Source organism: Neoarius graeffei, chromosome 24 (genome assembly GCF_027579695.1).
Source record: "Neoarius graeffei isolate fNeoGra1 chromosome 24, fNeoGra1.pri, whole genome shotgun sequence".
Taxonomy (NCBI): Eukaryota; Metazoa; Chordata; class Actinopteri; order Siluriformes; family Ariidae; genus Neoarius; species Neoarius graeffei.
Genome location: NC_083592.1, coordinates 31,956,580 through 31,970,320, shown reverse-complemented (window position 1 = coordinate 31,970,320; position 13,741 = coordinate 31,956,580). Strand labels below are relative to the sequence as shown.

The window sequence follows — 13,741 nt, the reverse complement described above, 5'->3', positions numbered from 1 at the left end:
AACATGCTTGATTCTACACTGTTAATCAATTGACCAAGATATGACTTGTTTTGCTTGTAATCCTGACCAGGCCACTATCACAGCTGAATCGCTACGTTCTTCATTGTGCCACGGACAGCAATTCTGACTTGGCCTCAGGTGACAGTACGAGCCTCACATGCTCCATCAGTGCAGACAGCCTGGCCTCTACTGTCACGCCCAAACACCAGGGTCATCCAAGCTCAGGTGGTCCTCGATGGATCAATGGTCACGGGCTTCTTAGAAATGTTAGCTTGGATGAAGATGATTATGATGATTCAATGACCATTATTCAGGGGTCATCATCTGAAAATAAGGCTACTTTGTCAAACTCTGGGAATGTAGAACATCCATGTGCTACCTCTAGTGCTAAAACAAGCACATGGGGCAGACACGAGGAACCTCCTGCAGATTCCAGAACGGCCAGTTTCTACCTGGAACCGCTGATGCCTGCTGTCCTTAAACCAGCAAAAGAAAAGCCTATATGCTTAAATAAAGAGGAAGAATCTGGAGAGGGACGACAGCGTGGGTCAACACGGAGAAGTGGTGCTGGAGAGGGTCCCAATGCCTCAGCTAGACGAAGACCTCCACACAACCTTAATTGGATCTTCAATGCCAGCTCAAGATCTGATCTTGAGATGGCTTCTGAACCCAAATCCAATGAATCTGTGCCTCCATCTGCAGGAGAGGCTGATGTCTTCAGATCCATAGTCACAACCAGTGTTGGGTCTTCTGCTGAACAGTCTCCTGCATTCTACCTGCATTCGTCCATGACTGAAGACAAGAGGCCTGTTCAAGCTTGGAGTGTCCTGCCTGACAGCAACACAGAGACTGTGGAGACAGTTGAAGATCAGGATGCGGAACTAACCAAGGAACTTCATCCACCTAAGAGACAGTTTTATGAAGAGGATCAGGAATCTGCAAAGCTTCAAGAGGACATGAGTGTGACTGAGCATGAGGATAAGGATGAAGGAAGTAGGTGCTCCAGCCCTGCTGTCATTGTTCAGGCACAGGTCAGTAGTGTGACCAGTGGCACTGTGAGAATCACCAGATTTGCTGAGCAAAGCAAGCAGAAGTTCAGCAGCAATCAAGACACTGGCTCCAGTACCAGCAGCTCGCAAAGGACAACACCAGATGGTTCAGAGATCTTCCCTTTTCCCCTCACCTCATGGCAGATAAAAAGGGACCAGAGTCTGACACAACAGGCCAAGGACAAGAGCAGCATGCTTACTTCAGAGCTTGTACAGTTGCACATGCAGCTCAAAGAAAAGCGCCGTGCTTTTGAGACGCAGATGATGATGACAGAGGTCTTGCGTGCTAGGCAAAGACTCCAGCTTGGAAAAGCTTTCCTGCCTGTTGTGAAAAAAGGCAAGAGTGACACACTCCCTCGGTCCTTCAGATTAGACAAATTGAAAAATGGCCAAAAGTTTAATGGTGATAAAGAGCGGTCATCAAAAGATGACTCCTGTCTTGATGCAGTGAGAGATGGGGAGAAAGGTACTGAGGAGCTAGAGAAAGTATCTCTTGAGTGGGGGAGTGCAGCTGCTATACCACAGAGTGCCTTAGACATGGATGAAGAAATAGACCTTAATGAGTGTAACCACTCCACAGAAATGCTTAACGAGACCATCAGCAGCATTCAGCAGCAGATGATGCAATTGTCTCTCCAGCAGGACCTACTTATGAAGCAAAACATCCAGTCACTTCCAGGTGTTGCCTCACTCCCTGTTGATGACCGAGGAGATTCACATGAACCAAAGGTGCGAGCAGCTATTCATTTTGTGGAGCCAAGCGGCAGCCCTGTAGTTCGTAAGCCCCCCAAGCTGACCTCTGCACGGTTCCGCTCCAAACCTTCCGAGTTGAAGCTGTCCAAGGACTACAACAAAGGTCAGGAAATATCTACACCTACTCCCACTGAAAGGCCCACTGCTCGAGCAAGTCCAGGGGGCAGGACCACCAAAGCAGAGCATGAGACAGTCAATCAGACTGAGGCAACACTAACAAAGACCACATTCTATTTACATGATGAAGCCAACTTGCGTACGGTCTCAAGGGAACCAAGCTCTGTTGCACTGGGAGCAACTCTTGATGTGCCTAGTATGTTACGGAACCCTGAGAAATCCTTTGATATTGGTCCTGGATTTGAGGACCGCTTGAAGAACAAGGCCAATCTGATCGAGGTGGACCTGTCAGACATAGCCCAGTCAGATGAGGGCAATTCTGATGTATTAGAAGTACCCACTGATGCAGTGGATGGAGAAAAGAAAACCGGCATGGGCTTTTTCTTCAAGGTATTGGCTTGATACCTTTCAGATGCATGCAGCGATACAGACTGCATCTCAGTCACTTGTTAATTTTTTTTTTCTTCAGGATGAGCAGAAGGCAGAGGATGAAATGGCCAAAAAGCGTGCTGCATTTCTCCTGAAACAACAGAAGAAGGCAGAGGAGGCTCGACTGCGCAAGCAGCAGCAGCTAGAGGCAGAAAGTGAACTCAAGAGGGAGGAAGCCAGGTATTTCCCAGCCTCCGTAGTGTCTTAGAAAAATTGTGTATACATGAATGCTTAATCTAGAGATGTTAATACTGTTATTAATAAATGAAAAATTCTGCACCATGTTACATATAAGAACAGATTCTGTGCTGCAAGATTTAGCAAGGCTTTTTTTTCTGTTTTCTTAATCACCATAGTAAAAATTCATTGAAATATGTTTAACTGTCAGTCTTTGCTTTCAGGCGTAAAGCTAAAGAGGAGCGAATCAGAAAAGAGGAAGAGAAAGCCAGACAAGCGTTAAGAAAACAAGAGTACCTGAAAAAGAAACAGCAAGAGTTGTCAGAAGAGCAGGAACAGCCTAAACCCAAGCCCAAGAAGCACAGACCAAAGTCTGTACTGAAGGAAGAGCTTTCCACAGACACGCTTCCAAAATGCACTCCTACTAGTAAGTTTTGTTTTTCTTTCTATTTTTTTCTTTCAACATGAGCCTTTACTAGACCCCTTATTTGTTTCAAGAATACAGTAATTCTAAGAAACACTAGTTTCTTCTCACCCTATCATAACCCCTTCGGACACAAGGAAAAATGCTATGGAACTTCATGTGTACAACTGTGCACGTTATGTCCGAAGGGGATATAGAACCTCTTGTTAAATGTGTATAGTGTCATTATGAAGAAAGTTGGACGAAATTGAGTGTGAAGAATATTTCTTAAAATTTGTGTTCTTAAATTACATTGAGTGTTTGTTTGTTTTTAAGTCAGTTTAACTTGACAATACTTGTAGACACCTGGAGCAACTGTTTAGATTTCTTAAAGGACCGTCATTTTATTTGAATATTATTAGGAGCGATACTTATTATTTTTAAAAAATTTGAAAGTGTTTTCGATTTCCAGATGAGAACCTGATCAGTGCCCAGTCTGGCTCTAATCCCTCGCTGGCCTCTGTGGCCACTACTGAAGCAGACAGTGTGAACTCGGGAGGTGCAGGGTCTCAGTGGTACGTTGTGTGCACGTGTATGCCTGCCTTTAATCATGCTTTCAAAATCAATTCTAATTCTAACTAATCCAGTCTGTGACCTCTCAATGTTGTCATGCGCTGTTGCTCTTATTGGCATGCTGTTTCTATGAACAGTGGGGAATCTGTGGAGTCGTTTTCAATCCTCAGTCGGACAACAGAGCACGACTGGGATAACGGTTCTACTGCGTCTTCCATTACATCAGTGCCTATGGCGGAATATACTGGTAAGATATTTCACTTCTGTCTGTAGAAGCAGTGAAAATACTAACCTCTATTTAACAAGGGTATTAAAAAGATAACTTGCTTTCCATGTTTAGCAGGGTCCCACTTAAAGTTGCAGTCAGAAGTTTGCATACAGGGACATGAATGTCATCGCAATATTGGTGCTTTCAGTGATTTGAAATGAAAATCATTGAAAGCCCAATATTGCCATGACATTCATGTTCCTGTATGTAAACTTGTGACTGCAACTGTACGTTTTAGAAATAACATTCCGTTCTTAACCTCCTAAGGCCCAAGCTGTTTTTTTACATGCATTTTTTATTTCTCTTTGCTATTTGGGCTTATTAGAACCTGATTAGAATAAAAACTAAGCATCATCTTTTGATAAGCTGTACTTTTAGAGAAAAAGTATGTCCACATATGTGGATTCTTGTTCCGAATTTCCATAAAGTGCTGTCCACGCATGTGACCACTAAGCCCTAGGAGGTTAAAGGAGCTTTTTTTTTTTTTTGTACAGTTTCTAACTTTATTTATTTATTTATTTATTTATTTATAGGACCTAAACTTTTCAAGGAGCCAAGCGCAAAGTCCAATAAGCCGATAATCCACAATGCCATTTCTCACTGCTGCTTGGCTGGAAAAGTAAATGAACCGCAGAGGAACTCCATTCTCGAGGTTTGTTTTCATCCAAAACCAGATTAATCTCATCTCTTTATAACTTGAAAGACTTTATACATTAAAACTCGCATGTTTAATTGGACCATTGTGGAACAGTTTGTGAAGTAGACTTTTTAAAAAGAATTGCTTTGCACACTTACCTGCAGGAAATTGAGAAGTGCGAGTCGAACCACTTGATGATTCTCTTCCGTGATGGCGGTTGCCAGTTCCGTGCACTCTACTCGTACTTTCCTGACACAGAGGAGATCCACAAGCTCACGGGCACTGGGCCTAAAAGCATCACCAAAAAGATGATTGATAAGCTCTACAAGTACAGCTCAGACCGGAAACAGTTCACCGTCATACCTGCCAAGACTGTGTCAGTCAGTGTGGATGCCCTGACCATTCATAATCACCTCTGGCAGGCCAAGAGGCCCGCTGTGCCAAAAAAGAATGCAAAGTGAAGCTTTTGGGAACTGTAATTAAGCAACGCTGTTGTACCGCCTGTACGTTTGGAAAGACCACACAGATGTCCACAATCAACTTCTTGTTTTGTGATGCATCAAGACTGGCTGTGTATGAATAAATCTCTGGACGGTCAACACTCCTTGTTTGATCAGTTCATGGTACAGGGTTTGTTCTATACCTGAAGTTTACAGCCTTTTGGTTGAGTTCTTGTTACTTGAAAGACATTTTTAGTTTGGTAAGCTCACACAGCAGAGTTTTCCTTTCTGATCAGCAGATATTTTGTCTCTTTACTGTAAAAGAGGCTGTGAGACAGCTACATCGAAATAGTCTGCTGCTTATGAAGATCATAACTCAATTCACACAGAAAAGTATTTGGGAAGTTGCCTGACTCCCCCCCCCCCCCCCAAAAAAAAACATGCTGCTTTGAAACTGTCTTCTGTGCACTGTATGATGATCCCAGTCATACATGTGGTTGGCCTTCACACATCATGGTACTATTGTCCTATTTATTCAGCGCTTAAAAAGCAAATCGGCTGTAGCACTGCTGCATAGGACTATGATGGACCTTTTTAAATAGGGAATGAAAGGCTTCGGTTCATGTCTCAGATGCTCTTTTGTTTTGCTACTCGAATACTACAGGTAGTAATTTCTCCACTGGACAGCTGCGTCCTTGACAATGGTGCACTCATGATCGTTTTAGTGCTTTTATCATGCAATAATCAGTTACTTCCTTTGCAGTTGCTGTCTAATTATCTATCCATGTTTAAGGCCCTGTCCACACGGCAACGGATTCAGGTGAATCTGATAAAATTGTTTATCGTTTCGGCCTGGCGTCCACACGGCACCGGCGTTTTGGGTGCCCCAAAACGAAATCTTTTGAGAACGGGTTCCAGAGTGAAAAAATCTGGCAACGGCGCCGTTGCGAAGTCGTCTGGATGAGTAGAACAGATTTGTTTACGATGACGTCACAACCACATGACTAGAACAAGCAGCACTCTTGCGCGCATCATTCGTAACAACAACAGAAATTGAAATTGTTTACACATTAACCTGACTGACCTGCCAGACAGACAATTTCCACCTGCTTTGATGAACAGAAAGTACAGCCTTCCACACAAAGCAACAGTTACCTGACTATAACGGAGGCAGAGGGGAAAAGGGTCAGAAGACCCTTCAACAGACTGTTTTGTATGAACCACTGCATTGCATTCACTTTTGTATACAGCTTTTCTTTTAAATAAACAAGTAACTGAACCATTTCTTGAATTTCTTTTTTTATTGGATAAGACTGCTTTTCAAAATGTTCACACACAATAAGAAAATTAAGTTATATAAAACTATGCACACTAATAAAACTAATTTGTACACACAGAAGACACGATTTCCTCGCGGAGTCGCAGCCATCTTCTTCTTGTTGTTGTGTGTTTGTTCCTGTGAGTGCTTCACACCGGGTAGAAGAAGGGGTTTATGCGTGTAACAGACATTGCGTTGTGTTGTTCTCCAGTCTTTTTATTCTGAAGAAATGAGACACAAATACACTGCTGAGGATGGGCTGCAAACGTCCAGTGGCATTGGCGCTTACATTTCCAAAACGAACTGAAAGAGGCCAGCGCCTCGTTCCCATAACTACCTGCACTCTTAAAGGGCCAGCGCAGAATTTCCCCACCACTACACACAATGGCAAGTGGAAAAAAATAAACCCGTTACATGCGCATGCGTCCTACTTCTTCTATTGTTCTGGTGTCTCCGATGGGACCGTCTTACAGCGCACGTAGAGGTGTAGCTTGTGTATTGCATCGTTTTCAGCAAGCGTTGCGTTGCCATATGGACCTGATATTTTACTGATCCGTTGCCCATGTGGACGCGATTTTTTTTTTTTTTTTTTTTTACCCGTTAAAAAAAAAATCTCGTTGCCGTTGTCGTGTGGATGTAGCCTAAAACATTTCTGGGAGACGGGGGAGTGTCAACACTGCCGCATCCTTGTTTAATCATTTTAAAACACTTGGTTTGAGTTGGTGGTAAGGATCAAGATAGTGTTGCACATGCACTTTACTTCTTTAGAAAAGGTGATAGTTAAGGATAGAAGGGCACACAAGGTTTGTGCTAAAAACATTAGCATTAAATGCTTGTTGAACTGCTTATTACACTAAAATCTTTAAACAGACACTAATGTATTTAATTCAGACAAGCAAAATTAATGGCCCACTGAAAACTCTTCAGACTACTACTTTCCAGAAGGTGTACTTCAGATTTTGGTTCTAATAGGTTGCTGCATTCGCTTACTTTTAAATTACAGTTTTGTATATCATGTCTGTTTTTATTTATATATACACTCTAAAATTGTACTGATTTTGCTCACTGTTCCTTTACAACACTGTACTTTTGGTCATGTTACTCTATCCACCTTACCATTATTTATTTTAAACATGGGCACAGAGAATTTAATACATTTTCAATAAACTTATTTTTGGTTTATCATGTGATGTCATTGACATTGTTTTCATTTTGTTTTGTTTTTCATGATTTTATGAGCATCCATTCATGAGCATTTCAGGTTTTTATTTATTTATTTATTTATTTGGAGTTTCTGTGGGTCAGACATGGAGTGTAAGGAGAGTTTACCTGACTGTGTCTGCTGTATCCTTGACAATCCACTGAAGTCACAGATGTAGCATAGCAACAGGTAGTTTATCATCAGTTGTGGTTTCATGATCTCCAGTATTTGCTGGATGGTCAGTCACTTATGTAGTGTGTGAGGGACACAAACCTTTGCATCGTGAGAGGTAGGTATAGAGCCATGCCAATTTTACTGTAGTACAAAATGGACAAGCCAAAGCAAACTGATCTGGTTGGGCGTTTTTTTTTTTTCTATTGACTGTTTTAGCTTTTTTCTTAATCTGGGGAGTTTTCCAAAGGTTGGGCTTTGTGTGGTCTGAGAGCTGCGTGCTTGCACAGGACTACGCTTGCAAACAAATCCCAACAGGTAAGTGATTTTGTACACACACATAATTTTATCTTTCTATACAGAACAAAAAAGGAAAATTATTTAGGATGTTACATTCTGCAGAATGTTGGTCAGATAGTGAAGATGATCTGATTCTTGACTGAAATCCTATTTCTACCTGTTAATGTGTATTATCCTTCTAGGTTATCCTCCTGGCCTGTCCTCTCTGGTGTTTTTGGTGGGAAACATGGGTGAAATCAACTCGACTGTTTTTAACTACACTAATCTGTCCTCAGTCACCAGCCTCACTATGTCACACAATGGAATCACAGCTATAGCACCAGGGGCATTTGCCCAGTTCCAAAGTCTCAAGATGCTCAATTTACGTAATAATTATCTCTCCCAAATTACTTCAAACTGGTTTATTCATAAAGAGGTACTAGAGAGCCTCAGCTTGAAAGATAATGGCATTATGACTTTGGTTTTGGGTCATGTTCAGGTTTAAGAGTTCCACAAGGCCAGCAAAGGAATTATCATTCAAAGCCGTAATGCCATTATCTTTCAAGCTGAGGCTCTCTACTACCTCTTTATGAATAAACCACTATTTGCACCATTACAACAGATAGCTTTCACTTTTTGAATAGGTTGAGACATCTAGACCTGTCCCACAATAAGCTAAGTCATTTGAGTGTGGACACCTTCATTCCATTAAACAACACTAAACTTGTTTTGAATGGAAACCCCTGGGACTGTTCCTGCAGTGTGTGAGTTCTCTCTCTATCTAAGAGGTGAGTGTTAATGACCAATTTATCTACAAATGTGACAGGGTTCCTACGCAGTATGGAAAAGTATGGAATTTGATTTTAGTATTTTCCAGGTCTGGAAAAGTATGGAAAATGGAAATTAGGGTATGGAGAAATATTTGTGTTTCCAGACCTTTGCCGCTACATAGTAAAATGAAGCTCAACATTCCGACATTTAGTTGAATTTTGCCAAAGAAATGTGTTGAAATGCGGAGGGAGGGAAACGGGTGTTCTGTTGTACTGGCATGCGCTCCGCCACACCCCCTGAACCTGCTTGCTTCTTGCAAGACTTTGGACAAGACGCAGGAAAACCCCCTGCTACAACACGCCTCTTGAACACGCATGAACACACATCATAGCTCCAGTCAGTGTAAAAATGCTTATGGCTTATTTGGCAGTGTTGCCAGAATTTGCTAGAAAAATAAGGCACATGGACCCTGAAAACAAGCGACCCAAGACAAAAAAAAACTGCCAACAAAAATATGAAGGCTGTGTACGCAAACATACATATAAACAAGTTACAACTCTGAATCACCATCCCCAAAACCCGCAACTTCTGATTTTTTTTTTTAAGCGACAAAAAAGCAAGCCCAAAGCCGCTTATAACAAGTATTGAGGTATTTCACCTGATCTCACAGGGTCATGTGACGCCCTGGTGTCCGCCATTTTGAACGTTAAGCTAGCTAATGTCAACAACAGTAGCTAGTATGTTACTGTAGCAATGTTTACGTTCAGTCATTTGACTGACTGTTAAAACTTTTCAGTCTCAAGTTTTTCCCTTACTGGATTTACTAGTTTACTGAGCTACCGCGCTCGGGCAAGCTGGGAGCTAGCCCGCGCCGGCCGCCGGCAGGCTAGCGCACGCTAGTTCCCAGCTTGCCCGAGTGCGCTAGCTCAGTAAACTAGTAAATCCAGTAAAGGAAAAACTTGAGACTGAAAGGTTTTAACAGTCATCCAAATGACTGAACGTAAACATTGCTACAGTAACATACTAGCTACTGTTGTTGACATTAGCTAGTGCTAACAGCTAGCTGCTAGTACACTGCTACAACTACACCGACCCTAATAATACAGTTCTTGGTCATTGCCTGGTAACAGCAAATTTATAACGTGCCATGTCTCAACAGACTAAGAAGTTATTTCAATGACATTTAATAACATTTTGTTTATCCTGAGGACCAAAAGTAAATGAAAATGTGAACAAACCTTAGCTGTAATAAGATGGCGACCACCGGCTCCAGGGACGACCCGCTGATGTAGGCATGTTACCCAGCCTGACACAAAATATTTGTAGGCATCCAAACTCTTATACGCTTTCAGATCAATACCTGTGTATGGCGATGGGTTTTTAACGACATAGGTATACAGATCATGTGGGCCGAAGTCAGGTAAAGACGAGGGCTTCGTGTACTTCCGTACGTCAGTGAACAATCCTGGTGGAAGCAGGTAAACGTCGTTCTCTAAGCCTGCTAACCTCAATTTTTGCAAATACCTCTCCCTCTGCTCGCCCTGTAAATGCCCTACGTCGCTGGATAGTGAAGGTGTTTTCTGCATCTCGCTCCTTTTTCTTTTATGTTTTTCGTTTGTCGCCTTCAAACTGATTCGAGCCGTGCCGTCCAAAATGGCAGCATCACATGACTTGGTCACGTGGGTGAAATACCTCAATAGGCAACCCACGTACGTAGATCAACGTAGGCTATGTTAGGCATAGCCTACTACCAGAGAGAGGAATGTAAACTTGGCAATGGGTAAATGCACATTTTCTGATGGATGGCTATCCAAACCAGAATACACAGCTTGGCTGAGAAAAGATCCCAAATGGCAAAGTAAGGCTAAATGCAAGCTTTGTATAAAATCATTTGATATTTCCAACATGGGGGAGGCGGCAATTTTAAGTCACATGAAGGGGAAGAAGCACCAGCGCTTGGTCACAGCATCATCGTCGAAAGTTTCAACTTCTTTTTTTACTCAGTCGAAAGTGGGGCCAAGAACAACAGAAACGCCAAGCAATGCACTCCTTCAGGCAACAAATGATGAACGGTGAGAATTTTATCTTCTTATTCTAACAGCTACTCTTCTTCAAGTGTGTAGTAAATATTTATTGAACATCTATCAGCAAACTTGAGCTCATTCTGGCTAACATTCCCTGGGAAACTATCCAGTGAAAACTGCCCATAAAATAAGTAACACAAGGTTATGTTGTAGATATTATATCGTCATTGTCAGCAGTGACTGGACCAGAATGGATGTCAGTTTGAGAACAGGCGGTGACTAAATAATAAAATGTCTGTAAATTCTATTACTCTTTGAAAATTACATGGATTTTAATAAACACATACAGTACTTTACAGTGATTAAAAGTGTGTATACATTTTTTTTCGGGACATCCTGTATGTGCTTGACATCTTCACACACCTGTGTTTTAATGTCTTGAAGTGTGCATCAGATACGTGTGCGTCAGAGTGGCATCCTGTATTTTGTGTAATGTGTATATATATTTATGACAAAAACAGGGCACTGATGCAAATTTTAGGCCAAGCTAAATATGGTATGCATTTTGGTGGTATGTCCTAATGTGAGTACCTGTTTGATTTTCAAGTAATTCTTTTAAATATATGAGTAGTTGTTTGTTCGCTGAAGTCTCCAAACCTGAGAATTTGAGTATGGAAAAAGTCTGCAATTTTAAATTTGAAAATGTGTAGGAACCCTGGATTTAGGAATGTGATACTGTTTACACCATTTTATTCGCTCAACTGGTTGGTAGAAAAGTTGTTTCTGGCTTTGTCTCATCTCATTATCTCTAGCCGCTTTATCCTTCTACAGGGTCGCAGGCAAGCTGGAGCCTATCCCAGCTGACTACAGGCGAAAGGCGGGGTACACCCTGGACAAGTCGCCAGGTCATCACAGGGCTGACACATACAGTAGACACAGACAACCATTCACACTCACATTCACACCTACGGTCAATTTAGAGTCACCAGTTAACCTAACCTGCATGTCTTTGGACTGTGGGGGAAACCGGAGCACCCGGAGGAAACCCATGCGGACACGGGGAGAACATGCAAACTCCGCACAGAAAGGCCCTCGCCGGCCCCGGGGCTCGAACCCAGGACCTTCTTGCTGTGAGGCGACAGCGCTAACCACTACACCACCGTGCCGCCTTTCTGGCTTTGTGTTAAAAAAAAATGTAATGCAGCACGTGTTAAGTCATATTGTCTTGTTTATCAGTCTCTTTGAAAAGTTAGATGAAAATGTTTTTACAGCCCAAACTGACCAAAAATTCCTGCCAGGTTTTAATAATTCAGTAAACCAGATTTTATTCTTACTTGTGTGGATGTTATTAAATGCCAATTGCCTGTAAATTACTGGCTGATTTGCCTTTGGTAACGCCCACAAAACTATAAAAGGTGAGGCTCTGAGAGCTGAAAATAAAATGACTGACTGGTGAAAGAGCGCCTCCCAAAGGCCATGTGTACTAAATCCATCACTAATACACCTCAGCCACTGGAGACAGACTTTTGCTCGTCATTGGGTACCATCTTCTTGTCTATTGAGTAACATTTTCATAAAATGTTCCTTAAATTCATGTGATTGAAATTATTAATACATGAAACTATCAATCCATGACAATGCAATCTGTATATAAAATTGCAGTGAGGCACAATTTATGCAATTTGAAGTCTTTCAGTTGAGATTCACATTAGTCTGCTTATACATAAATGTACACAGGAAATACACAATGTGAACATTTTCCCAAACTAACTAGATTTTCATGAGCACCACATTTGTTTAAATGCTCTTCCAAGTGATTTAAGAATAAATGACTTCATATCTAGTTTTGAACAATGAAGCCCAGATTTGGCACTTTCAAAATGTTGTAATTACCATTCAGCTCAGGAGAAAACTGTCAAGGTAAACAATATAGTAAATATTTTAAAGTACTAATGTGTTATTGCAGCCATGCTTATAGTAAACAGCAAAAAAGTTAACTTATTTGGGGGGCGCTGTCGAGCAGCTAATGGAGTAGGTCGTGAGTTGGGTGAGCTCTGCAGAAAATATGATTTCAATTATTTTTTGGCGCCTTACATCAACAGTAAGATACAAGAAAACCATCTAAAGCACCACCTAAGGTTTTGGATGAACCCCCGTCTCTCTCACGATCTGTCAAATTAACCATTTGAATCATTAGTCGTTTTTGTTATATAATTGTACTCATGGACACAGAATGATCAAGAAATCCCAGGGGGTGCTTGATTGTTGTTTAATAGGCGCCACCTTTACTTTTTTTTTTTAATTAAAAAATGTCACAACCTTAAAATTACTTGTTGAAATTATAGAAGAGCAGAACAATCTGTTAGACTAGTAGTTCCTCATACAAGCATTTAATGTGTGGATGTTTTTGGGAGGGGTTTAGTAGTCACTGTGTTCTTTTAAGTGACAGGGGAAGGGAAACCATTGCACCAAAGTTTTACTTTTTTTTCTCTCTTTTCTTATCTTTTTTCTTTTTTCTCCGTCAATATGTTAGAGGAGGGGTCCCTCTTTACACATGCTCAACTAACAAAGACCATCATACACTACTGTATCTTGGAATGTGTGCTCTCTACAACAGACTGTGGCTAGGCCACATCATGTGAATGTGAATAAATCAGGAGGTTGTCAGGTCACCGTTGTTAGCTGGAACGTGAAATCCTTAAACCATCCAGTAAAACGTAAAGAAGTAATTTCACATCTGAATCAGCTTAATGCAGGGATTGCCTTCCTCCAAGAAACCCACTTGACCACCTTTGATCATTTTAGACTAAGAGGGGGGTGGGTGGGTCAGTTTTACCATTCAAATTCTCTCATTCTCATTATCTCTAGCTGCTTTATCCTGTTCTACAGGGTCGCAGGCAAGCTGGAGCCTATCCCAGCTGACTACGGGCGAAAGGCGGTGTACACCCTGGACAAGTCGCCAGGTCATCACAGGGCTGACACAGAGACACACACAACCATTCACACTCACATTCACACCTACGGTCAATTTAGAGTCACCAGTTAACCTAACCTGCATGTCTTTGGACTGTGGGGGAAACCGGAGCACCCGGAGGAAACCCACGCGGACACAGGGAGAACATGCAAACTCC

At 41.8% G+C, this 13,741-nt stretch overlaps 1 protein-coding gene across 3 annotated transcripts in view; it reads left to right on the top strand.

Annotated features, from left to right (window-relative positions):
- The window catches only part of LOC132872303 (calmodulin-regulated spectrin-associated protein 1-B-like), a 120,518-nt gene extending 113,244 nt beyond the window's left edge, over positions 1 to 7,274 (top strand). For all 3 annotated transcript variants that reach the window (XM_060907058.1, XM_060907057.1, XM_060907059.1), the window contains exons 12-18: positions 71 to 2,309; positions 2,389 to 2,528; positions 2,750 to 2,952; positions 3,401 to 3,503; positions 3,639 to 3,748; positions 4,303 to 4,421; positions 4,571 to 7,274. In XM_060907058.1, the coding sequence (XP_060763041.1) occupies positions 71 to 2,309; positions 2,389 to 2,528; positions 2,750 to 2,952; positions 3,401 to 3,503; positions 3,639 to 3,748; positions 4,303 to 4,421; positions 4,571 to 4,867 (3,211 nt within the window). In that variant the 3' untranslated portion in view covers positions 4,868 to 7,274. The remainder of the gene's footprint in view (positions 1 to 70; positions 2,310 to 2,388; positions 2,529 to 2,749; positions 2,953 to 3,400; positions 3,504 to 3,638; positions 3,749 to 4,302; positions 4,422 to 4,570) is intronic.
- Positions 7,275 to 13,741: the final 6,467 nt, after the last annotated feature.